General features: G+C 44.8%; 1 protein-coding gene across 7 annotated transcripts in view; it reads left to right on the forward strand.

Moving 5' to 3' along the window:
• The window catches only part of TRAK1 (trafficking kinesin protein 1), a 115,379-nt gene that overhangs the window by 16,055 nt on the left and 71,891 nt on the right, over positions 1 to 27,433 (forward strand). For 4 of the 7 annotated variants that reach the window (XM_058555755.1, XM_058555762.1, XM_058555770.1 and 1 more), the window contains exon 2: positions 15,316 to 15,510. Coding sequence is in view for 4 of the 7 variants with exons in the window: in XM_058555770.1 (XP_058411753.1) it covers positions 15,316 to 15,510 (195 nt within the window). In the remaining 3 variants the exon portion in view is untranslated. Of the gene's footprint in view, positions 1 to 6,542; positions 6,641 to 15,315; positions 15,511 to 19,186; positions 19,246 to 27,433 lie in introns of those variants that run through there. The other 3 variants (XM_058555688.1, XM_058555708.1, XM_058555733.1) reach the window with 2 other exon arrangements.

Below are 27,433 nucleotides of genomic sequence, written 5' to 3' on the forward strand. Positions count from 1 at the left end.
GCCATAAAAGTGCTAGAAGTAAATATTGCTGGATATTTTAATAATCTTGAGGTGGGGAAGGCCATCCTAAGCATGACACAAAGGCTAGAACTATAAAGAAAATGATTGATCAATTTGACGATGCAAAAATTAAACTTTATACAGGCATTCTTGCTGTAACACAATATATTTGTTCTTGAAAAACTTGTGTGTTCTGCAAAATTGAACACTAAAAGTAACAGGAGTTACACCACTTTGTAACCAGAATAATAACAAAAACCATACAATGGGAGATAACGTGAATAGCCCAGGCAGGCAGCTCCACCCCGCTTCCTGTGGCTGGAGCCACACAAACATTGCAGGGGAAAGGCTGTGAGGCATGCAGGGGCTAGAGGGTCTCTGAGCCCCTGTGGCTCCTGGTAAGGTGGGCACAGGAGGAAGTGTGACCCTCTGCAAGCCAAGAGCCATGCAAGGCTGGGGAGCACCTCCCTGGGGATGGAGCCCTGGATGCAGAATTTATCTTAAATTTCCTTCAGAGAGCTGAAACGGCTCTTGCCTGTGCGACACAAGAGCTGAAGGGCTTTTTCTTTTCGTTGAAGGTTGTCATTATTCTCATTATTTGGCTCCCTTTGCCTAGGAAAAATTGTATATGAATCAAATCAACATCTGTAATGCACTGACATCACTTCCCTACTTCCCTATGACATATGAGCTCATGTTAGAAAGTCCTGTTGCAGGAGAGCAAGGCTGTGTGGGGAAAAATATGAAACGTGAGTAGGGTAGCAAGACAGGTGACAAGCTGGGGAGAATAATTGCAATATATTTGATACACAAAGGGTTAATACAAAGCTCCTCTGTATTATCAGTAATCAAGAGTTGAACACCCCCAGAGATAAACAAGAAAAATGGCATGTCTAAGCAGCCTGGGAAAGAACTATAAATGGTCACTATGTCTGTGAAAAGATGTTGAATATTAAGAAATAAATGCAAATAATAAAATACAAATTTTATTATTAATAAAAATAAAATTATGCAAATAACAAAAGCAATATACCAATGGTTGTCTATTAGATTGGCAGAACTTAAAAAGTTTACTAAAACTCATGTATTGAGAAATTCTGCTATGCTCTTTGTGGGATATAAATTGGTACAGGGCAAAATCAGTGAGAATCACTGCTTCATAGCAACAGAAAAACAAAACAGAACTTTCTGGTTCAAGATCCAGTCCAGGACCACGTGTTGCATTTTGTCGTCCTGGCTCAGCCTTTGCCTTTTGCAGGTGGGGTGTGAGCTCTGCCATTTGGCGGACAGGCCTTTGAGGCCCAGGGAGGTTTTCAGAGCAGGAGAGAGGAAAGCAAGTCTCACCTGGTGCATTTGTGTGACCAGGAGACAGGTGTCGTTTTAGTGAAAGCCCCGGGTCTCCTGCAGGTATTCAGTGGAGGTTCTTGCCACTCTGCCCAGTGTTTGTGGAGGATTGGTTTCCCCAGTGCAAGAGGTGCCTGCTCAGAACCAGATTCATTCCTCATTTTATTCTGCAGCATTTAGTGAGTATCTGCTCTGAGCAGACCCTGTCCTTGCTCCCATGGGGCTCTCACCCAGTGGAGGAGACAGCTGGTAATCAATCACCAAATCAGTGATTACAAATTGTGATTGGTGGAAAGTGCCAGGTGTCGAGAGAGGATAATTTTGAGGCATCCCTTGGCCTGGGATTTCTAGGAAGGTGGTCCTGAAGAAGTGACTCTTTCTGGGGTCTGAAGGCAAAGGGGTAGTTGACAGGTGAAGGAAAAGTGTTCCAGGCAGAAGGCCTAGCATGAGCAAAGGCTCAGAGGCAGGAGGGAGCACAGTGCATTTCAGGATGGAAAGAAGAGCAGCATAGGTGGGGGACACAGAGCCTGGGAGTGAGCATGTGCGTCTGTGTGTGTGTGTGTGTGTGTGTGTGTGTGTCTTGTCTGTGCAAGGTGGTTTAAGGGAAAGAAGAGAGTTGGCTGGTGAGCATGGTGAGATCGGCAGTGGCTTGGGGGGCCAGGCATTTGGCCTGTGTGTCCTGGTGTGTTGGGCACAGAGTGGACAGGAGGGAGGGATAGGCTTGAACCTCCTTTGGAAATAGCAACAGCAGGAGGCCAGTTTCAAGGGAATCACCGAAGGTGCTGGGATTGGAACTAAAGTTTTGGGGATACATCTTTTTTTCTTTACTCTCTGCTTCATGATGGAGAATGAACACTGGGAATGTAGGATGGATGGGAATAAATCCAGAAGTCAAGAATTACTACTTAAGGGACTGGCCCGGGTGGCATAGTGGTTGAGTTTGTGCGCTCTGCTTTGGCGGCCTGGGGTTCATGGGTTTGGGTCCCAAGTGTGGACCTACACACCATTCATCAAGCCATGCTGTGGCGGCGTCCCATATACAAAAAATAGAGAGAGATGGGCACAGATGTTAGCTTAGAGTCAGTCTTCCTTAAGCAAAAAAAAAAAGAGGAAGATTGGCAACAGATGGAAGCTCAGGGTCAATCTTCCTCACCAAAAAAACCCCAAAAAAACAAAAACAGGCTCAGCAGGGCAAAGTGATCGTTGTCTTTGTAAGGACTCACCTTCAGAGGCTCTGGGCTCTTCTGGATGGCATTGTCAGTGCTGACACGGTTTTACAGCCCTTCAGGTTATTTTATGTGGCAAACCCAACACAAAAAAGTAAACAAACAAATTACACCATCTAGCAATATTTACTTTGTTGTTTTTTTAAGCCTAGAAAAGAGTTTTCACACTTTTTGAGCCTTTTTCAGGAGCCTTGCCCCAAGTGGTCCTGGTATCCCCTGTGCTGCCTGTGTATCCCCAGCGGTACAAGGGAGCCCCCACTCCTTGGAGTGTGCCGAGACTCCGAGGAGAGTTTGGGAAGAGGAATTCTTCTAATGGCAGTCTATCCCCCCCCGGCCCAGTCCTTACTTGGAAGGAAACAATTTTGGTTTGAATTAGTAAGCTCTGGTGTATTTAATTTTTATATAATCATTAAAACAATCAATAATGTAATTTTTAAAAAAGTATTATATACTGCCCTCATGTCCCAAAGCCACTTCTTATCAATGAATAATTTGAAAAACCATCTAACAATTAGAGAAATGTGATAAAGTGGTTAACAACTTACCTAAAACCTTCACGTAGAACAATTTTTATAGATTGATGTAATTGTGTAGATTCCATAAAAATGGACCTACTTAAAAAAGACGCAATGCATGCATAATTTTTGCATAATTGTAGTCAATCTAAAAAGTCCCATTCCCCACTTAATTTTGTATCATAAGCATTTTTCTCTTCGGCTGTGTTGTCTTTACAATTCCATCCAGTCCATCAGCTGTTCCCTCTACCCTCACAGTATTTCCTGAATCCAGCCACTTCTCCCAGCTCCATCATTCTGGCCTGAGCCACCGTCTGTTCTTGCCCGGACTGTGGGGTAGCCTCCTCACCAGCCCCAGACCTGTAGCCCCTTCAGCCTGTCCACACAGCAGCTGGAGTGACCTGTTTAATCCTGAGTCAGATCGTGGCCCTCTTGTGGAGTGGCTTCTCACAGAGTAAGTTCAGGCCCCCTGCCGTGGCCTAAAGCCAGTTCTGGGTGCTGAGGCCTCTCTTCCTTCATCTTCCTTGCTCCCCCTCCCCACGCCCCCACCCCACCCTGGCTCCAGCCACACCAGCTGCCTCAGGCCTTTCTTTATATTCCCTCTGCATGGAACACTGTTCCCCCAGATCTCCATTCCAGTTTCTGCCCAAATGACCTTTCCCCAGATATGAACAAATAATTGATTTCATGGCTTTATTATGTTCCATTAAGTTGATATGACTGACTTAAATACTGCCCTTTTGCTAAACATGGAGGTTGTATTTGGCAATGCAATAAACGTCTTTTAAAAAATGTATTGACGACATGACAGCTAACATACAGAAGTGTGCAGAATTTATAGATACTATGACCCCCATTTATATTTAATAACCTTTTGTTGTTTTGATGTCAGATGCCCTAAATGATTGACCAAAGCTAGGGTGATCATTGTTCAAGCAAGGACAGTTTTTAAAAAAGCAGCTTTATTGAGGTATAATTTGTATACCATACAATTCACCTACTGTAAGTGTACAATTCAATGGTTTTTTCGGTAGATTTACAGATTTCTACTGCTGTCGGAGTGGCTGTACCATTTTTCATTTGCATCAACAATGTGTAAGGGTTCCAGTTTCCTCACATCCTCTCTGACTCTTGTACTGTTGTTGGGCTTTTTTATTATAGCTGTGCTGGTGAGGGTGTAGTGGGATTGCATTGTGGTTTTTCAGCAGGGACACTTTTGTTTTTTAGGTTTTTTTTTATTGTGTTAAAATACACATAAAATTTACTATTTAACCATTTTAAAGTGTGTAATTCAGTGGCATTTAGTATGTTCAAATGTATGCAAGCATCACCATTCTCTCGTTCCAGAACATTTCATCACCCCAAAAGGAAACTCCATACCCGTTAGCACTCACTCCCTATTCCTCCCTTCTCTTAGCTCCTGACAACCACCAATCTGCTTTCTATCTCTGTTGGTTTACCTATTCTGGACATTTCATATACATAGAATCAAATAATATGTGGTCTTTTGTGACTGGCTTCTTTCACTTGGCATAATGTTTCAGTGTTCATCCATGTTGTAGCATGTATCAGTGCTTCATACCTTTTTATGGTTGAATAATATTCCACTGTATGGATATACCACATTTTCTTTATCCATTCGTCCATTGATGGACATTGGGTTGTTTCCACCTTTTGGCTACTGTGAATAGTGTTGCTGTGAGCATTTGTGTAGGAGTTTTTGTTTGAACACCTGCTTTCAGTCCTTTGGGGTATAAGCCCAGGACTAGAATTGCAGGATCTTATGGTGATTCTGTGTTTAACTTATTGAGGAATTGCCCAACTGTTTTCCAGAAGGGACACTTTTGAGAATGAGAGAGGGCGATATTAATAATAACACTGGAGCAGCAGGCATAAACTGGGTCTGCCCTGGGCAAACCAAGACGAATGGGCATCCTTGCTCAGCCTAACTCCTCCATCTCCTCTGCTCCCTTTCCTCCTGGCGTTAGCCACGTCCTGATGGTGTGTTTGATTCCTTTGAATATTCTTAAACTTTTACTATGTATCTTCTTATCTTGTCCTCGAGGTGCCCAATTGACCCAGTCTGAGAAAGGAAAGGAAATCCCTAATGCAGTGACCATCTTTTATTTCTCTTTTTTAAAAAAAGGGAGGTAAAATATACATAATATAAAATTTACCATTTTAGCCATTTGTAAGTGTACAATTCTGTGGCATTACGTACATTCATGTTGTTGTGCAAATATCACCTCCATCTGTCTCCAGAACTTTTTCATCTTCCCCAATTGAAACTCTGTACCCTTTAAACACTAACTCCCCATTCCCCCCTCCCTCCAGCCCCTGGCAACCACCATTCTACTTTGTGTCTGTATGAATTTGACTACTCTAGGAACCTCATACGAGAGGAATCGTACAATGTGTGTCCTTTTCTGACTGGCTTATTTCACTTAGCATAATGTCTTCAAGGTTCATCCGTGTTATAGTTTGTATCAGAATTTCCTTCCTTTTTAAGGCTGAATAGTATTCCATTGTATGTATATACCACATTTTGTTATCCATTCATCCATTGATGGACGCGTGGGCTGCTTCCACTTTTGGCTGTTGTGAATAATGCTGCTATGAACATGGGTGTACAAATATCTGTTCAAGTCCCTGCGTTTACTTCTTTTTGACATATACCCAAAAGTGGAACTGTTGGATCATGATGTAATTCTGTGTTTAACTTTTTGAGGAACCTGGTTATGCATGTTTTTAACTTTATCAGACACACTATAAACATGCTTTTGTATTTTGCACTTCAGATTTTTTGGAATCCTTTCTTAGATTTCATCCTATGTGTGAGATTACTGGTTTGAGGGTCATGACAAATTTTTGGTTCTCCAAACATGCTGTCAAATTGTTGACTGCAAGTGTTGTTCCAATTTATACCACCTTCATCTGTCTAAATACTAATTCAGCTGTGAGCACTTTAATTACAATCATACTGACACCGACTATTTTCATGTAAAAAATGCTTCCCCTGTTAGTTTCATAATTAGGTACACTTTTAAGAGAAATTATCAAGAAAATTGGAAAACTAAAGTATTTTTTCTATTTATCTCCTTGTAAAACAAATTCAAATGAACAGTAACACTCCCATTTTTTGAGCCTTTTCCTGGAGGTTTAACTCTGGGCTGGATTTATACACATTAATTTTTCCTTTTAAAATAAAATAAATTTCTATACAGTTCTAGCTGTATGTCTTCATATTAGAATCAGTCTAACCTGTAGTTATCATCTGCTTTTGTAGATTTCTATACAAAGCCTATTAGAGTCACTGTTTCTGAAAAACACTGAATTTGGTTTTGACATTTTTGGGGTTTCCGTAGCAGGATCCTTCCTTCTTTGCTTTGTCCTGCCTCTTCTTGCCCTGTCTTCTTACACAACAGACTGGTGCTGTCCCAGTGGACTGTGCCACACTCAGTTGCACAAGATTGCACTTTAGCCTCATGTCGGAGACCCTGTTTCGGAACGGGACGTTGGGCGGCTTGGCCGTCTCTGCTCGAGTGCTCCTGTCGGGTATGTATCCTTGGAGCTGGTGTTCGTGTGTGATTAAGTGAGAGCTCAGAACCTGACACCCAGTCTAACTGGGTGTCAGTTGAACCAGTGTAATTGTTTATCCTTTTTCTTAAAAAGAGTCGCTTCTGGTGGCAATCAAGGCCACAGCCATTGCAGAGAACTCCCTATTGGTGTTTGTTTCTGTCTCTGAATCGTAGTTTCCTTGATCTTTTCTTTCTGCTTCCGTGCAGGTTTCTCTGCCTGGCCTTCCCTCTCTGGAGACCCCTTTACTGCTCACAGCAAGTGAACTAACTGTCCCTTAGTGGGGCAAGGCAGAAAAGGAAGAGAAAAGATGTGTGCCTGTCCCTGAGGGGCTGGACTGTGAGCCAGGAAGTGGTGCAGGAGGAATTGGGCTGAGGGGAGTGGGTCGGAGGTCCTAGTGTCGCGTCCTGCCACTGCTTAGCCGTGGGACCTCTCGAAGTCCCTTCTGTAAGCGGAAGCATTGGAAGAGGACTGGCTCGGGGGTGAGCTCACACCAGCTCCCGTGAAGGGTGTGAGAAGTCCTATGTGGAAGCAGGGAGAGGGCAGATGTGTGGGTGGGACAGAGCTGGTGGGAGACTCCCACGCCCTTGTATACTTTGTGAATATTGAGCCACATGCCTATTTTATCGATTTTTTTTTTCTTTTTTTAATTAAAATCACAAGGGGCTGTCAACTCGCAAATGTTGATGTGCAAGAACCCCTGGAGGATGCTATAAGAGCCAGTTCCTGGGTCCCACCTGTGTAGATCCTGGCTTAGGAGGCCTGGGGTGGAGCCTCAGGAGCATCTCAAGACCCCTGTTACAGAAGCCCAGGGTCTGCGGTGTGCTGATGCCTGCCCCATGGCACCACCACCTGCATGCTCAGTTCTTGGGAGGGTTCCTCAGTTCTACTGAAATGCCTACAAATTAGCGAAGGCAGGAGAAATGCTTTCTTGCAGGTTCCTTCCCTAGGAGATCCTTGCAAGGGGCCGCAGACAGTGGGAGCGAGTCATGTGTGAATTAGGGTTGGGAGGAAGCGGGCTAGGATGTGGGGTCCGGCTCAGCCAGTTACTGGTGGAGTGACTTGGGCTCCTCACCTAATCTTCAGGACCTTGGTTTCCTTGTTTGTAAAATGTCTTCCCCATCCTCACCCTGTCCTGCCTGCTGGTTGTGAGAGTGAATGAAATGCAGGAATAGATGCAGGTGCTTTGCATCCACCAGCAAATGTTTGTTGAGCACTAACTGGTTACAGGCAGGGTGCTGGGTAAACAGTGAAGAATGAATCAGCATCCAGGGAGGCATTACCACTTCCTGAGGCCAATTGTGTGGCAAGCTGTGCGCCAGGGCCATGCACTTGGGTCTGTTGCTGGCTGCTCTGTGACATTTGGCCACCTCCTCAACTTTTCTTAGTACACTGTCCTCTTCCATTAAATGAGGTGGTTGAGCCAGTAATTTTTGGCTCTAATGTAGTTTGTGAAATCACAACTTTTGTGGTGTGGAGAGTAATTACTAACACTGAGTTCCCTGAAGATGCGTAGGTAAGGCTTTCAACTATATGACCTTATGATAGGAGTTTTCTAGAAGGACGTCTCTCAGACACCAGTTACAAAGTATCACGTGTGTCTCCGGCACCAGTATGGCCTGTGTCTGGGTATTTGAGTCTGTGCTGTTTAGTCCTAATAATTTCAAGAAAAAGGAGTTGTTTCCAAGTCTGTACAGAATGGTTTGCAAGTGGCCGAGTAGGAGATGGGTCTTGTGAAGTCTTCAAAACATTGCTGTGGGTTTGCAGTCGTTGCCAAGGGTCATGCGTGATGAGAGAGGCTTACTACCTCCAGCCAGAACTTCCTCACAGACCTGGGGTCACGCTCCTCACCCACTGCCCTTTTGGCCAAGTGGAAACTTGGTGGGTAAAGAAATGGAGTGGGGTTGGGACAGGGAGTAAAAAATAGAAAAAAGATGGGCTTTTGGAATGTGGCTAGTTTTGATGAATTTAGGTTCCTTTTCTTTTTCTTTGATTGTTACCTTTAATGTAGTCCAGAATATTCTCCCGAGGCTCAGCGTAAGGCACAAGGATGGGAAATCCCAGCGTGCAAGCTGGAGGCACACATGTTTAATTTGGCTCTCGAGTATTTATAAAATTCTAAATTAGTGTCTGACATTGGGGGAATCTCCCATAAAAATACAGATCCCTGGCCTCTCGGAAGACGTCAGCATGTCTAGGGCCAGGGGCACCTCCTCAGTGGAGCAGGATGTGCTATGCGTGGTGGCAGTCCCCAGACACAGCCCTGGGTCTAGCTGCTCAGAGACATTTAGGGTAGGAAGAGAGCTTTTCTGCATCCCAATGCTTTTGTTCTACAGATGAAGAAACTGAGTCCCAGACAGACGAAGATGTGACTTGCTGGGGTCCCGTTCTCCAAACTCTTTAACAGTGATCTTGCTGCACCCAGGGCCTCTCGCTCCTTCCAGCAGGGGGCAGTCATGGTGTTTACGTGCCTCACTTTCTGTCTGTTCCCTGACTTTATGCTTTCCTCCTTTCCCCTGTACCCGTCTGTTCTGCTTTCTTCCTCTGATTTTGCCAGTTTTCTCTCACCAAGCTGTTCTCTTTGTCCAGCACTGCTCTCTCCCTCCTTTTATTCTCCCCTCTCCCCTGCTGTTTTTCCAGCATCTCCTGGAGCCTGGGTGAGTGTTTAGGATACTTCCTCTGAGACAGCTCTTCTGCACACTCCGCTCCCTTGCAGCTGTGCAGTTCTCTGTTCTCCTGGGCCCAGTGCCCTCCACTCCCGTGTGCAGGCAGCTATCCGGCACCCCATCTGGGGGCGGCCACCACTCGGAGTATGTAACTGCGTGGTCCTAGGTATGCTGACTTCTTCCTAGAACCCAGGGATCTGTATTTTTACATGAGACTCTCTGATTTTTAAATTCAGAGCTACTGTATCTGCTGTAAAATGTAAGCATCGTCTTGGGCACCTGGCAGGTTTCATGAAGCTGGCATGTCACCTGGGCATCAGTGTGAATTGTAAGATGGAAGGGCCTCCTTCTAGTCCCACTCTGGGGGTGCGGATCTAGCCCAAGTCAGACGTAGAGTGGACGTAGCTGCATCTACAGTCCCAGACTCTCTAGCCGCTGAGCCGGCTCCACACCCTCTCCCACCTCCCAAGCGGCCCTAAATGAAGCCCTTATCCTCAGGTAGGAGGACCCATGCAAAACCTTACGCCTTGGAGAAAACCTAGGGAGGGTTATAGCTCTGAAGAGGTGAAGAGACCTGTTATGTTCTGCTCCCAAAGTGGTGCCATAAGAATGGTGGACATTGGATTGGATCGGTGTTCGAGGAGTGGTTAAGGGGATGTCACTTCCCTGTGGGACTTTCGTCCATGCTGGACAAAGACCTAGGGTGATACTGAGAGGGACTTGAAAAGACCTTGACGTTAGATGGCTTGACCTCGCCTGTGCTGAAGGCTGAGTGTCCATCCTGAGTGGGCAGAGGGTTGACAGACTAGTCCTGCCCCCCATTGCTGGTTCTTCCTTCCTGTTCCATTTTTCATCTAACACTCACTGAGCGCTTACTGTTGCCTGGCACGTGCGAAGGGCTAGGCTAGCTGTAAAAGTGGGTAATTCAGAGCTCTGTCTCCTGGGGGCTTGTGGAGAAGAGACTGTAGAAAACACTTCTAACATTGTAGTGAAATAATCCATATACCAAATACATAGCCAGCGGACAGAAGTCAAGGAAGACTTGAAATACAGAGTGACATTTGAGTGATATTTTGAGATGGTGTTTGCTGGGCAGTGAAGGACATTCTAGGCAGCTAGAACAGCTGGTGTGAAAAGCCAAGATTTTGCAAAAATGTGTGTGGAGAAGGGTGAGAAGTTGGTATGGCTTAAGTGAGGAGGTATTGGAGAAAATAGCAGAGGCTGAGCTAGATAAGAAAGGCTGTTTGGGTATTGATTTGGCTGCGTTAACAGAGACCACAACAATAGTGACTTCAGTAAGGTAGATGTTTATTTCTTTGTCTTAAAAGTCTAAGTGGAAGGTGGCTCACGAGTTCTCTGCTCCACCAGGTTGTCCTGGGCACCCAGGGTTGTTCTGGTCACCCCGTAGGTGTTGCTGTTACTTGTATGGTTGAAGAGGGCTCCAGTACCGGCTCCGTCTCTGCAGTTCGACAGCTGGAGAGGGCATGACTTGGAAGTTCTGATTACGTCCTGTTAACCAGGCATGTGGACATACCTTACTGCAAGGAAAACTGGGAAATGTAGTGTTTAGCTGGGTGGCCATGTGCCCAACCACACCTTGGGGCTTACCAAAAGGAAGAAACAGAAATCAGACATTGGGAAAGAATCAGTAGCCTCTGACCTAGGAGGGTGTGGGCTGAATCCTGAAGCACTTTATAGGGAGCTGGGAGGCTTTTAAAGCAGGTCAATACCATGATTTAAAGAAGCATCTTTTCACAGATGGTGCCAGCAGCAGCATGGCCAGCAACCCTGGGGCTGTTGTAGTAATTGGGGAAGGGGGAAATGCTGAGGGTAGATTCTCCCTGACTGCCTGGGGGAACCTGGCCTTTTGATGGTTTGACAGGCTGGAGGTCAGTGGGTACTGGGCTGCATATCTGCCAGAAGCCACGGACCTGTTGGGGTCTGGGTTCAATCAGCAGGCTGATGCCCTTCATTTCAGACTTATCCTAGAACAAATTTTATAGCTTATTAATAATGTGAGTTGCAGCTGTGGAGAAATGACCATACAGAGCATAAAGGGTTCTTTTCCACCAGGTTGGGCCAATAGTGTCCTTTCACACCAGGAGCTTGAATATGCTCCAAGAGAGGGGGCAGAGCTGTCCTTTTCAGGCCCCTGATCCTTCATGGTTCTGCAGACAAGTTACTTCAGTTCTTGGCTCTGCTTCCTGTGCTCTAGAAGGGAAAATCATTCTGACACCTCCCTAATTTGTCAGTGTGTTTAATAGAACATCCCTACCACACTTAAGAAGTCTTCTGCCTGGGCCGGCCCCGTGGCTTAGCGGTTGAGTGGGTGCGCTCCACTGCTGGCGACTCTGGTTCGGATCCCGGGCGTGCACCGATGCGCCGCTTCTCCGGCCATGCTGAGGCTGCGTTCCACGTGCAGCAACTGGAAGGATGTGCAGCTATGACATACAACTATCTACTGGGCTTTGGCGGGAAAAAAAATAAATTAATAAAATCTTAAAAAAAAAAAAAAAAAAAGAAGTCTTCTGTCTGTTTAGAACAAAAACTTCCCAATCAGAATATCCTGGGACTTCTCCAGCATTTCTAGTGTGCCCGCCTGGGAGATGGGCAGCAGATGGCAGGGGCAAGGGCACAGCTTTCAGTCAGACAGCTGGATCTGCCACTTATTTAGCTGCGTGACCTTGACCAACAAGATATTCCATAGCACCTGTGAATCTCAGCTTCCTTATCTATAAAACAGAGCAAATATTATCCACATCTCAGGTTGCTGGGAGGGTCAGGGAATGCTCCGAAGGCACTGGCTTGGTGCTTGGCATGGTGACAGCATTCCTGGGGAACTCGCGAAGGTTCCCATATTATGTTTACCCAACCTCAGGCCTTGGGTATGTCTTCTCCATGAGGCCAATGTGGTGGTCCCTTCCACTGGAGTTCCTTGGAGCCTCTGGCCCTGCAGTCAAGGTCAAGGAGAGCTCTCTGGGTGGTCTCTAGAATCCTTTCCTATGCCCTGACTCTCTGAGCCTTCCAGGCAGCTGAAAACTTGCTGATGTTTGTATGGCTGGTCACGTTATGGAAAAATCAAATATAGAGAGTTTTTTTAAAAAGACATTTTGGCACCACCTCAACTTTTGATACTTTATCTCACTGGTCATCATATGCTTTAAGGAAAACGATCTCTCTTGGGCACAAGGACCCACACTGTAAATAGGTTGACTTTCAGCCTTGAAGGTGGAAGGACAGGTCAAGTCTCACCGATTGGGCTGCTGCCAGCATGCTCACAAGTGACACGTTATTTTAGGAGGGGTATGCTTTTTTTTTTTTTGGCAGTCTGTTGCCTTCCCCACCACCAAATGGCAACAACACCAGAAGATTCCAGCCTGTTGTGTGGGTGCATGAGGCGGGAATGTGTTGGTTCCCTGCCTGTTTTCCTAGGGACAGGCTGGCACTGCCTTTTGTGGAACCACTCCATGTTTAGCTGAGAGATGGGCAGGTTGAGTGTCAGCCCTCCTTGACCCTGTATTCCCTCAGTCAGATGGCAGCCATTTTATAGCTGTCAGGCCTCTCCCTGTGATGAGCTTTGTGGGAACTCAGTCTTCACTTGATTGTGAGAGGAGGAAATATTTGCTTAATTATGAGCCCATCTTGAACTTTTGAGATGGTGTTTTGTTTTTAGTGGGAGATAAGAAGAAATATGAGACATCTTCTGTCTTGAGGTGGGGCTGTTGACTCTAGCCTAGGGGAGGACATAACTTGTGTTCATGATGGACCTTTGCAAAGTGGCAGAGCAGCTCTGGTGTGGTTTCGGCTGGCTGAAATGCCAATGCACTCGCTGTGACATTTCCCATATTAGACAGAGAATCCTGAGCGCTCGAATGTTGTCCCCCCTCCAGGACTGAAGTGCTTCCCTAAAGCTCTGAATAAGATTTTGAATGTCTTCACCTTCTACTTTTAACTCTTTCCTTAACACTTGAAAAACCATGCTGGCTTCCTGAATCAAAATGCTCTATAGTGAAGCTTTGCATATTGAATTGAGTGAGAAGGGGTGTTGTGGAGTGGTAGGTGGTAGGACGTGGGAGAAGGAGCCTACAGGTGCTTTCAGTGGGCTCTTGTCTGAAGGGAGATAATTGGCCACTGAACTCTTTATCTGTGATTCCATTTCTTTTTTTTTTTTTTGCCTGCTTTGTGGCCTTCTTATTACACACGAAGGAGATAGGGATTTTGGTAAGTCTCTGTCATAGCCATTGTTCTGGGCACAGGCGTCTCCACGGTCCCTCTGAGTGTGAGCGGCCCTGCTGTCCCTGCCCTGCTGCCGCCTCTGCCTTAGTTCCAGCAGAGAGAGGAGCGAAGGAACTGGTCCTCCCTGCTGTGCCTGCTTTGGTTCTCCGGTAACCGCCTGCTCCTTCCTGCTCTGTCCGTCGTCCCTCCGTGCTTGGAGCACCCTGGGGTTTACTCCCACCATTTGCACCATTCGTTTCTCCTGTGTGTGTTTAGGGCTGGGCCTTTCTCCCTTAATTAGATGCCAACTTCCACCTTTTAGAAACACCTGGTAATTCTCATCTCTTGCCAGCACCTCCTCCTTACTTCCCGTTGCTGTTATGTGGTTTTATTTATCTTGAGAGTGGTTTTCCTCTACTCTTTCTTGCACTTTCCAGAAGGATGGGAGACTGAATCACATGCTCTGTCCTCCGCCTTTGTTTTCTACTTCAAGGCAAGAACATGATGTAATAGCCTTCTTAAGAATTGACTCCCACTGTCTTCTTATTTTCTGAATGGTTTTTCTCGTTGAAGGCTCATTCCTAGAATGAAAGACTGTGGTGCAGCTGTGTGCACCACAGTGCCTTGGTTTTTATGGGTTGACGAGACCATCGCCGCTTGCACCTGTTTACTGTCATAGGTCCTGAACACTGTCTGTGAAATGGGCTGAAATCGTGACTGATGTCAGAATTAGTTGATAGATAATCAACACTCACCCATAGCATTTATTTAATTCATTCTTCCTGGGCGTACAGAAGTTATGTAAGACCTGTCTTGTCCTGGATACGTTTGCCACGTTTACAATTTAATTAACAAGGCTGCTTTAATGTGCCTCGTATGGATTGATTCACCTTCCTCCACAGTATCGTGCACCGCCTGAGCACAGTCTGGGCCAGGAACTGTGAGGGGTACGGGTGGTGGATCGAGGACAACCGTATATGGAAGTTTGCCATCTCATAGGAAAATGAGTAGGATACTAAAATACCCAGAAGACAGAACTTAATGAGTGCAGTAATAGAAGTTCTGACAAAATGCTATGAATTTAGAAGCAGGAAGACAGATTAATTCTGCTTGGAGTGCTCAGAACGCCAGTATGTCGGGGCAGGTGGTATTCAAGCTATGCCTTGACGGAGGGGCACCTGTTGGTCTAATGGTTGGAAGCCCCAGGAGAATACAAGTGTTGCAAGGGCAGGACCACCACTGTTGTGTTTACCATTGTGTCTCCTGTATCTGGTACTCAGGATGTATTTGGATGGATGGATGGAAGGAAATGTAGACGGATGGAGAGATGAATGAATGAATTAAATGAAGGCAAAATCCTAGGTGGGGCAATGGCTTGCATAGTAAGAGTGGCAGGAAGAAGTTAGGCATATTGGTGAAATTATAACTAGTTCAGCTTAAGTGTAGAGTGATTGAGAGAGAATGGCCAGAGAAAGGATTGGAAGGAAAGACTTAGCCCAGATAGTAAAGGCCCAAGAATTTTGGCTTCACAGAAAGTGGGTAGTTAAACAACAGGAACTATTTCTGGTAGGTCTTGGCAGTAAGCATGCATAATTCCGAGTTTCAAGAATAGAATTTAAATTGGAGAAAGACCCCTGATATGCCTTATCTGTCCTCTCCATGCTGTGGGTAAGTAGCTGAAGACATCGCCAGTAGGCCACAAGGTTAGTTAACTAGCAGCAGCAAGGCCATAACCAGTTCTGGGCTCTCATTTCTCTGTCATCTTCTCCCTAGACGTGTGCAACAGCACTGATCTTCCGGAAGTCGAGATCATTAGCCTGCTGGAGGAGCAGCTGCCCCATTATAAGTTAAGAGCCGATACCATCTACGGTTATGACCACGACGACTGGCTCCATACACCCCTCATCTCTCCAGATGCCAACATCGACCTCACAACTGAGCAGATTGAAGAAACACTGAAGTACTTCCGTAAGTAGTTCCCCTTTCGCGTGGTGACGGCACTATGGTGACCAGTCCTTCTCAGCCGTGGCGTCAGACGAGATCTTGTACTGGTTACCAAGTTTTGTGGCCTGCCATCCATGGAAAGATGCTCAAAGAAACATGGCTGTAGGGTTTAGCCACATAAAAGGCCTCGATTTTAAGTCTTTTGAATAGAAATTTTAGCATAATGGGGACAAGTATGGGTTTTCATTGGAACCAGCTTTTTCTTAACCATATAGGATTTGAAAATGCTCCCATTTTCCCCTCTTACTAAAAGTACCATTTGAGTCCTTAGAAACTCATTTTGGGAAGGAGTTTGTCTGCATTTAAACCAAAGGTATTGGGACTGTCTAGACTGCTCAGTATTTATATGACGTAGCATGACATACCAAGGCTGATGATTTCTGTGTGAAAGCCCGTGAAGCTGATTATTTGGGGGAGTCAAGATGTTGCTGCAGCAGCAAACTAGTCATGCCACGGGCTGCAGAGCTGACACCTGGCAGGATGAGAAGTACGCTAAGTGGGTGTTTTTTTTTTTTTTTTTGTGAGGAAGATCAGCCCTGTGCTAACATCTGCCAATCCTCCTGTTTTTTTTTTCCTGAGGAAGACTGGCCCTGGGCTAACATCCGTGCCCATCTTCCTCCTAAGTGGGTTTTTTTTTCAGTGTGTTTGTGATGACAAGGGGGTGAAACCTGATTTTGCAGACTTGAAAAATACGTGATAATTTAAAAAATTCACACTAATGATGTTTCTGATGTTCATCAAGAAGTGCCTTTTTTGAAGTAATTTTTCCCTTCAGAAATTTTTGGCAGCCCTATGAGATTGGCAGGACAGACCAGTTCTTATTTTGACACCTCTGACTTAAAATTTAAGTTCATTTGAACCTAGTCTAAATGATGTCACTTTCAAAGACATCATTTACATATCTGTGTATCATTATATCACCTTAAAAAAAATACAGCAATCCTGCATCTACTTGGAGATAATGTGGTTCAAAACCAGCTTATCCAGCATTTATAAAGTTTTCTGTAATTATTTTGTCTAATATAGGCCGATCTCCAGTTTTCTTGAATTTGTGAAATCATTTATAATAAGTCAGAACTGTAAGTTTCTTCTTTAGAGTGTATCTGGGCCTGTTTTCACATATTCTTTATTAAATATTAACAGGAAAGGAATTTTGTTTAAGTTGACCTGTATTTTTATACCTAATGCAAACCTTACAGTCTTTTTGTGAACACTGCAGATAATCACTTTCAGTAGGATTAAAAATAGAGTAATCCACCCCAGGGCAGATAAGAGGCACGTCAGGCTTGTCCTAATGTTCAGGTTGAAGCTTTAGAACTTCAGGTGTGTCTTGTAGTGTATAGGAAACTCTTTGTAAGTCGCTTATGTTTACTTATTGTATCTGTGCTGCCAAGGAGATGTGGTGTGTGGAAGGTGGAAGGTGTGGAAGACCATGTCCTGAGTAACCTCCCTGGTAGTTCTATGTTTGGTTCCTTCAGACTGCTTCGTAGTAGAATTATTTTTCCAGAAATCCCTGTGTGTTACTTACCCTTCTTTAAGAGACCTTCCTATGATTCTGCAGGACCCCTTCATGGCCGTTTCCACTGCAGGAGGCTCCTGGTCCCTTCCCATACACACTGACTAATCACTTATGTTCATAGTGTAATTGGAGCACCATTCATAGGCAGTACTTCACTGTTTTTGAGGAACTTTCATATGAATTGCCTCATCTTGTCCCTATAAAATATCTACTGTTTGGGCAGGACTGGTTTTATTATCAGGGAAATAGAAGTGTGCAGGGCTTATAGTATTTATTGCACACCACTGCTCTACAGCTTCTAAAATCCTTTTAACAGTAGACTTGAACAGACATTGTGGCTTGCTATTGCGTGTTTGTTTTGCTTTTAGTTATATATTTGAGAGAGAAAAAAAGTCCTGGTGGATTTGGCAGTGGATAATACAAATTGTAATAAAAGCAAAAGAACCAAAATAAACATTGAGCAGAGATTCTGGAAGTTCTTAGACCATGGTTGCATCCAAGTCTTACCTTAATTCCCTGTTTTCTTCTGTGGTACCTGTGCTTAGAGCAAAGTAGGTGTTTGCTAAATATCCATTAAATGAATGATCAGTTGTTAACTCTGAACTTAAACACAGCACCCTGTAGAGCAAGGCTTTCAAACTGAGGTCTGTAGGGAGACCCCCGAAGGGTCTGTAGAGAGAAATGAGGAGTTCTATGAACACGTAAAGGAAAAAAGTCACATCTTGATTTTCATTCTATTCTAAATAAAATGCAGCCTTCCCTTTCATTATGAGCATAGAAAACAACACACAGTGGTATTGGCAGGACCTGGAACGTGGTCACCAGTAGAAAGCACAGGTATTTGCATGCCGTGCTACAGTAGAAGCAGATACTTGAAAACTCATCACTGCTCTGAAATTACTTCATGATTAGATTTGCTGCTAGCTCGTGTTATCTCCTGCATTGATAAGGAAGCACTTAGCACACCACAGACTTCTTAAGTTTTAGTAAGTGCCTTATCATATAATTGGTTTCATTTGTAGTCCTTGTATTTTATTTTATGTCTTCCAGTCTTTTTTCTGAGGGGGCCGTGAGCCCTGCCAAGCTGGCTTGAGGGGTCAGTGGAAGCACGGGGTAGGAGCCCTGCTCTGTCCGTGGTGTCCTTTTTGTGTGTCATTTGTTTACACGTGTGTCACCCAGGAGACGCCGTGGCTCCCAGCCTGTGACTCACTGTGTGTCCAGTCAATTGTTGGGTGTGTGAGACGACAACATAACCCCTTGTTTCATTTTAGATTGATTTTCTGCCTTGACTGGGGCAGTGGTTCTCTGTTGTGGGTGGGAGTCGGGGGAAGGAGTGCTCCAGGGGGTTCTGATACGCTCCCCCAAGTGAAGACCACTGGATGAGAGGGTTGTCTACACCACTGCTGCACAGAGCAGAGCAGACGCCTCGGTTGTGAGGGGGTGGGATACAACTCAACCCCTTTTCCTACATGTCATCCCCAGAGTGGAAAAATGACACTTTGCCTTTTAATTCTGGCCCTCACCTGGCTTGTTGAGAAGAGGCAGGAAAGCTTTGGGTGTCCACCTTTATCAGGCGGTAGATTGACCTTTTCAGAAAAATTTCAACACTTTCCATAGTCAGGTGGGTTTTTTGACTTCTGATAAGGCTGAGAAACAGAAAATGATAATGACTAGCAAAGCAAATGTACCAATGAATATAAAATAGGGAGAAAAAAGTTAACATTTAATGTTTACTGTGTACTAGGCATTGTTCTTTTCTTTAATCTCTATTTCTTTTCTTTTTTTTTTTGAGGAAGATTGGCCCTGCGCTAGCATCTGTTGCCAATCTTCCTCCTTTTTTTTTCCTTTTTTCTCCCCAAGGCCCCAGACAACAGTTATAGTTATATATCCTTCTAGTTTCTCTGTGTGGGGTGGCACCTCAGCATGGCTTGATGAGCGGTGCATAGGTCTGCTCCCAGGATCCAAACCAGCGAACCCCAGGCCGCTGAAGCAGAGTGCGGGAGCTTAACTGCTACGCCACTGGGCCAGCCCCTGGGCATTGTTTTTAATGCTTTACGTGTATCTCATTTAATTCTCACAATGACATCTGATTTAAATAGTCTTGCCATCCCCATTCTACAGATGAGGACACAGGCTCAGAGAAGTTAAGAAGCTTGCCCAAAGTCATACAGCCAGCAAGGGTAGGTTGCCTAGTTTCAAACCTAGATTGTCTGGTCTGACTCTCTGTGTTTACTCTCTCAGAATAGGTAAAGGAGAAAAGAGTTCTAGTTTAAGAATAAAGCTCATTTGGTAAAAATGGAAAAAACCAAAGCCTCAGTTTCAGAATATGTCAATAGCTTATTTATTTAGAAAATATATGTCTAACATATCCAAAACTCATTTTTTTTCACTCAAGGTCCCTGTCCCAAGTGAAACTTAGCCTGATGGATCTAATTTCAGATGAGGTGTCCTCCTGCTCTGTGATTTTTGCCTCTGCCCTGTGGTCTGTAGGTCGCACGTCCCCGATCTCAGGTGGAGATGACTGTGTGTGCTGCAGATGTTTCTAGTCATGTAACGTTCCGCAGACACCGGACTTGAAGCTTGCTGTGTCGGTGCCTCCATGGCTATGGCTCCTTCTGGTTCCTCCTTCCCAGGGGCCATGCTCTGTAACTTTTTGGTTAAGGAGTATTGGTCAGGAAAAGAAATATCTCTGTGTCTCAAGTGCATGTGATCTGCTGACCACTGAGTTTACCTGGAAAAGTCTTTTTCCCAAGGAGAAGAGAAGGTTATGAAGCAAATCAGAGTTTCAAGACATTATTCCACTATTTGCTTTTACTGTAAAGTAATATTAATGAATCGGCCAACGAGCACTTATTGAGTGCCTGGTATGCACCTGTAATCTTTTGTGCAGTTGACTCGTTTGAGTTCCAGCTGAGGTTTTCTGGCTAAGGAAGTGAAAACATCTCCTGGATTATTGATTTTTTTCCGTTCCCTACCCAGGGACTTTACACTGGGTTGGGCCAATGCAGGAAGCTCTGGAGGCCTTCGGCTGGCGTCCTGCACTGAGTTGCCTACCTTGCTTGTGTGGGAGGAGGGAGTGGAAATTAATCCAGCTCCCCGTACCCTTTTAATGTTTTAAATTTTAATTTAAACAAAAAATTAAAGATCATTAATCTAGTCCAACCCAGATGGGGCACGTGAGGCCTGGGGTGAAGTGAGTTGTCAAGATGGTGCAGCTGGCTTGCACAGGACCGGGGATCATGTGTAGGTCTCTATGCTCTTCACCCCAGCACTCTAGAGTTGTGCCCATAAAGTGGCACATACGGTAGATGCCATACGCCCATTTCCGCCTTTGTTCCTTCACTTGTGTCCCTACAGTCACAGTGATGAGCGTTTGTGTGAGCCTGATGTGTTACAGTTTTCTCACATAGAACTTGTCCCAGGGAATCTGCCCAGGATAAGGCACGAGGACACAGCATGTGGCCTGGAGGTCTAACTGGTGAAGCATGGGCTGGACTCCACCCTCTCCCCATGGTCCATACCTGGAGGTTCTTTCTCTCCTGTCCGACGTGCCCTGGAGCAGGGTTGACAGAGTGGCCACTCCCTCCTGGCCGCTCGCCTAGACTGGATTCCAGGGCCTCACTTGCTCCCAGATTTCCCTCCTGACTCTGGCTAGTCCTTCCAGCCTCTTTGCCAGTTTTTCCTCCTCTTATTCTGAGCTTCTAAGTCAGTGACTCTCAACCTGATGCACCTTGAGAGCTTTTAAAAATATACCCTCCCTAGGCCCCACCCTCAGAAATAGTCACTTTGAGCCTGTGATTCCAGTCTCCAGGTAACTAGGATGTGCTGCTCCAAATGGTGGAGCGCCCTGCCTGCTTCTCCTCACGTACTCTCTTCCCAGGGCTTTAAATACCAGCCACGTGCTGGTGACTCCCAAATTTATGTCCCTCCCTGACCCCCTCTCCTCCTCCCCCCTCCCCAGCTCCAGGCTCACATACCCAGTCATTAGCTTAATGTGTCCACTGCCAAAAGTGGAGTTTTTTCCTCCATACACATTTGTTTTGATAAATGTGACACTGCTTACTCCATTTCCATATCGTCTTGGCCAGCAGCAGCTCTGTTAATTCTTCCTCCGGGGATGTCCCGGATCCCCTCTCTGACCCTGCTGCTACCGCCCTGGACGAAGCCACTGTCATCTCATCCCTGGGCTGCCATAACTGCTCTCCTTGCTTGTCTGCCATCCTTTTTGGACTCAGCAGGCCAGCTGGCCTTTTTTCGAGATAGAGTTGGGTTATCTGCTCCTCTGCTTCCCATTGCTCTTTGGATAAAATGCAGAGTCTTCAAGGACCCAGTGACCTAGCCCTTGGCTCTCTCTGCACCCAGGCTCATCCCACCCCCCTACCCTCCACCAGCCACACTGGTGAACACTCCAAACTTGCCTGACGGAGGCTCCCTCTGCCCACCTCCACTTTCTTTCCTGTTCTTTGGTTCTCAACACAAATGTCCCCTCCTCAGAGAAGCCTTCCTAGACCACCCCATCCACAGTGTCCCCAACTCCTGTTACCTTTCCTTTTCCTGCCTTCCTAGCTCTCATCGCTCTCATTATTTGCTTACATAGTGGTAACCAGTAATAATAATGATTCGCATCTTTTGAGCACTTCCTGTTTGCCAGGCTTGTGCCAAGTGCTTTACCTTCCTGAGTGCCCTAGGATTCTTAGACTAGATTTGCAGTACATGACCCCCTTTTTGTTAAATGATGTTTTCTAATATGTTGCAATTGTTTCATCCAAATCTAATTGGCCGCTTAATCCTTAATTATGTCTTTCAAGGTATTAACTTGAGCTTTCATAGAAACAACTCTCTTTTTATACTATTCGTGAAATAATAAACACAATTATATAATTACATTAACAAGCAGAACGGACTCAAACAGGTTTGGGAACAAACACAAATGACCATTGGTAGGGAAAGAGCTCAATTCATAGGAGCCCAAATGCCCAGGCACACGAACCATTGATCTGCCGGCCGGCGGGGTCAGCAGGCGGTGGGCATCGTGCAAGGGGCTTTACGGGGGCTGTGGCTCCTCGTTTTGGTTAGAGGTCAGCCAGATGGTCTTCTAAGCTCTCTTGTTGGAAGGGTACCAGGGTGATGATTAAACAAGAGAAGTCCTTGTTCAAAGTATCTCCCACTGGAACTTCTATTGAGAGCGTGTATACGTGTGCAGTTGAATTGTGCATGGCGATATCCTAGTTCTCTTCTTCCTCTGACCAGTCATCTCTGTTTTTTTTGTTTGTTTTCATTTTTTATACGTCTCTTTTCTCCTTCATCTGCTAACATGCAGACATTGTCAGTCGTCTGTCTGGGGTCTCCTCTCGCCCACGCCTCCTTTGCTTTAGCTTTGGCCTCTCTGCAGACGACTTCTCCGTTTCTCTCTCCACCCACCGGTTGTATTGCTAGAATCTCACACAAATGGAACAGGTGCGTGTCATCCTCACATCAACTTTTCTTAACCACCTGCCCGGCTTCCATGGAGGCCCCAGGCACTCAGCAAGGACCCTTACCCGCTTACCATCCTTCCCATTCTTGAAGGCATCTTCTTCCCTGTCCTAAATCCACGGGTACCAGACTTGCATTTCAGCCCTGGCTCTGAAATCCTGTGCTTGTTGTCACCATGAGGAAGTCATGGAACCTCTCTGTACCTCAGTTTTGTTTTTTTTGGTTTTAAAAAAAGTTCTGTGACTCTTTGTTGGTGATGCCATGGCATTGGGAGATGGTGTCCATTTCTGATTTTCAGAGTGAGTAAGCAGGGATGCCTGTAACTATTGTGCAGGATCGTGGAGCCTACCCCACTTCCCAGCTCTGAGCGCCTGGCCTTTCAATGAACATAAATGATCTTTAAAAGGAGTTAAGTTTTAAAAATAATATATCTTCTGGTCATAAAAGTATGCTGATATTAGATAATTTAACAAAAATAAACAAAGACAAAATGACTAACTTAGTAATCACTTCTCGTTTTTTTTGTGAGATATTTCTAGTTGTTTTTTCCTCCAAAAAATGCGTTACATATTTGGGAACATAATACTTTTTTACTTAATGGTATATGTCGACCATTTCTCCATGGCATTAAAATTCTTAAAAAATATAGTTTTCACCATTGCTTAATATCCTATTATTTATATCTAACCGTTGGTCTACTATTAGGAATCTAGGCTATTTCTAATTTTTCCTCGGATAACACATGAGTGAACATCCTCCTACATAAGTGTTTGTCCACCCAAGTCATGATTTCCTTAAGGTATATTTCTAGAAATGGATTTTCTGGGCTTGAAGATGTGACAATTTTTAAGTTTCTTCGAACTGTATTATTACTAATTCTTAGATTAAATATTTTCTTAAATTAATGCAATAAAAACTGCTTAATCTTGGTTAGCTTATATTGAGTCAAGAAATTGGTAGGAAGCCTGATGAATAAATGTTGAGTCAGGGAATGAATAGGGCACCATTCCATGAGGTGGAAAGAGCTGATAAACTTCCTGATGTTTTCCTCCCCTGAGAATGTTCGGTGGAGATTTGGAGATTGTTGGATGCCTCGTTCTTTGGGTTCAGAATTCTTTGTGGGTTCCATCTCTAATTTCTGCCGGATGGTTTGTAGGTGATGGTGGTTAATGATGAATTAAAGGGACATCCATTGAGTGTTTATTACATCCCCAGCACTGAGTCCTCTCAGCAGCCCTCAGAGGTGGAGACTTCTTATCCACATTTTTAAAATAAGGAGGCCAAGGTGCAGAGGGACCGTCTATTGCCTGCCCAAGGTCACACAGGCAGGGGGAGAAGCAGGGTCTGAGCCCAGCTGGATAGGCCCAGCTCATTCTCATCCACAGTGTGGTATCCTCAGGTCCAGCCCATGCCTTTTCTTTCTTATTATCTATGGTTTGAAAAGGTCTTATGTGCTGTTGACATACTTAAAATGGACAGAATTTCACCTCTCCTGAGTTCTGATTTGTGATCTTCTCATCTTTAACCAAATCTTTTTACTTCCAAGACATCAGGCCATGCAGTACTTAGAAGCAATTTGCTTGAAAACACCAAATTTGTTCTTTAAGGATCTGAATACGTCCTACATATTTTCTGACAAGACTCCTGAGGAAGGGTGTCTGACCTTTTTCTTAGTTTATACAGGTTGTTATCCATAAGTGAATGTTTGGAAAATGATAACAATAGGTGATGGTTGTGAAGGAGATGACTGAAGTTTATGAGTATGGTAAATCATTTAAAGAAATGTGTGTGTGTATTTAATTCAAAGTGTTATCAAGGGATCAAAAACTTTTTACCAAAGGCAGCTTCCTGAAAGAGAACAGTAATGCATGTTATCTGTAGATGTAACTAGAATTGAGAGATGCAGCTAATCCGTGTGGGGTAGGCCATGTCTGTTTGAGGCTCAGGTAACTTCTCTTTACAGTGAAGGTTTTCTTCTTCTGAGTGGTTCTCAGGGAATAACAGTCATCAGAGACACAGCAGTCAGTCCTGTGTGAGAGGGCCACGCCTCCCTCACCTGCCAACTACAAGTGTGACCTTGGGCAAACCACATAAGCGCTTTGGGAGTCAGATTTATTATCTAGAAATTAGTCAGCAATAAACATTCTGTGACTCTCTGAAATATGTCTTTGAGAGCTTTCCACTCTCTCGTCAAAGGTATCCCACGATGAAGTTCTTTTCTTGTTGTTTTGTTTTCTGGAAGTTTCTTTTTTGTGTTTTTCTGTATTGTATAAGTAGGAATTAAGAGACTTGGGAGTTTAATTTTCAGTTTTTAAAAATTGTAGTTTTGCTTTTTCAAATAAAAGTGCTATTGAGTTGCTTTCAGGTGATAATACTGGGAAAATTTTAAAGAATTCTCCAACAGAACACTATAGAAATATTCACCTAGCTCTCTAAGCATGTTTTAAATTGCCTAGAACTTTTCTCATTAAGATTTAGATGTGTGCAAGGCTTAAATTCTGAAAGACTACCAGTTGTTGAAAATAATTTCCATATTCATCGAGTAAATCCCACGAAGGCAGAGAAGCCGCAGCTGCACAGTCACCCCCCATGTGTTAGCTTCACCTGGTCATGGTGCCTTTATCCGAGTGTGGGCCTGGGCACCAGGCGCTGGGGGGAATTGAAGGTACCTATCTCTAGGAGGTGGTCCAGAGCAACTGCATGCCAGGGTGCCTGACAGCACCAGGAGCCCTGGACACAGTGTCTGGTGAGCAGGGCAGCCAGGTACTCATCTCAGTGGGCAGATCTACCCACGTGGCCCCTAGGCTTGCTTTCTCACCTGCTAGCTTTCATTCTTTCTCATCAAACCAAATTCCATTGTTGAGTACTTTATCTTTTCTTTTTCTTTTAAGAACAAAAATGCTTGGCAAGCAATTCTATACAGATTGACCGTTTTCCTTTTCATGTTAATCCAGCATGTCTAAGACAAAGTTGGAACGGATTCAGGTGGGAAACTGACATGACGGCTCAGCTCCCATCCCATCTGCTCCTCCTGGGTGATGGGCTCGGGTCACAGGGGTTCAGAGTTGTGGCAGGAGCAGAATCGGGGACTGTTTGAGCTTCTGGTTTGTGTTTTGAAGCCTGTGACATCTGCTACATGACCTGCTGGTCCCAGGAGTGAGAGGTCCCATGCAGCCCTCCCAGGCTGCAGGAAGCAAACTTGGACTGTGCGACACATGTTAGCTCAGTCTTGTCTGTGTCCTTCTTACACGTACGGGTGATTTTAATGGGAACTGCATCCAGGCCAGTGTGCACTTGCTCTGCGGTGCGCTGTTGTATGCTGTCTCCCTGCTTTGGGATGTATTTCCTAAAAGCCAGGCTTTGTTCTGCCCCCACCTTCGTCCTGGAGGTGGGATGGATGCCTGCTTTTCCTGTGCCTGAAAATGAGGTGGGGATGGTTTGGGAGGGGGTAGTTGACAGCAAGCTGTTTGCCAGCAGCCCGCCTTCTGCCGCGGGAGCTCAGTGACTGGCAATGGCAATGTTTTAAAAAATAAAGATCAGAAAGAGAACTCTGCAGAAGCATCCTGTTAATTTTCTATAGCAAGTGAAGGGAAGGCCTGCTTGTAAGGTTGTATTTCACGCGAGCCTCCCTGGGCCCCTCAAGAAAAGAAGATTAGGAAGCCTCTTTTGGGCCTTCCCCTCTTCTGTCTTAGGCTCCTGGCTGCCCTCCGGTGCAGGTAGAAGGCCAGCCGGCAGTGCTTCCTGAAGGGAGGAAAGCTCTGGAGACTAGGGGCCCGTTGCAGAGCAGGGCTGGGGCTGCTGAGTGGTTCTGCCTCCAGGCAGGAGGGAGGAGTACAGGGAGCCATTGTTATACCGACCTGCTTGTTCTGTCAGCCATGCTAGGGCCTGGACATGGCCTGTGCTGATCACCTGTGGGCATGGAGGAAGGTGGCATGCGGCAAGATCTGTGATGTCTGAGACACTTTGGGGCAAACTCATAAGTGCATCATTAGTAATTTAATACAAATTGTTAGTGTTTATTCATTTTTCAAATGTATTGAATAACAATTTATTTTAAATTATTATATGTATATGATATATATATAAAATTATATATGTATATGAATATTTAATTTGTATACTCACCCAGCTAATAATTAGAAACTTAGAAATTTTATTAAATTCTTTTAAACATTTAATTTGATCGCAACTGTATTTACTTAGATTCTTCTTAACATTGCAGACCAAGTCTGTTAAATTCTCTTAAATATTTACAAAAGAGAATACATAGCTAACCTTGCAGCCCAGGATCCCACCCTCCTCCTGCCTGGGTGTAGTTGGGACCACAGCATCAGGTCTTTCTGTTCTTTTATCTGCCTCCTCATTCCATATCCGATTGGCTTATTCATAGCCACCCCACTTAGACAAATGTTCATACAATGCTTTATAAAAGATATTAGTGGCAGAAACAGAACAGCCATGCACACCCACTCTCTCCTACTTCTTAAGATGGATTAAAAATACCTTCCTATTATATGATCCTTTCCTTTATAGATCAGTTGCCTTGTTCACTTGTTTGCCTTTTCGTTTTAATACTCATTGATATTCATCGCCATTACAGACTCAATTTGTTCCCTTTGACTGTTATTGACTGTATTATCTTTTTGGTGTTTAAATTGTCACGTGATCGTCCTTTTAAGCTGGCTCCTACGCCTTAGCACTTCTACATCAGACCTTTTGGAGTGGCCTTTGCCTTCTTGCAACCTTGTGTTGCAGGCCCATCTTGATTTTTCCTGCCTCAAGGCATGGAATCAGCAGCTCTCCAAGGAGCCCTGTTAAGGTTTAACCCAAGTCTGGGCACCAGCGTGTTGATGTGCTGGTAATGGGTGCAGTGGTGTCCTTGTTGGGCCACTT

Source organism: Diceros bicornis, chromosome 2, assembly GCF_020826845.1.
Source record: "Diceros bicornis minor isolate mBicDic1 chromosome 2, mDicBic1.mat.cur, whole genome shotgun sequence".
Classification (NCBI taxonomy): Eukaryota; Metazoa; Chordata; class Mammalia; order Perissodactyla; family Rhinocerotidae; genus Diceros; species Diceros bicornis.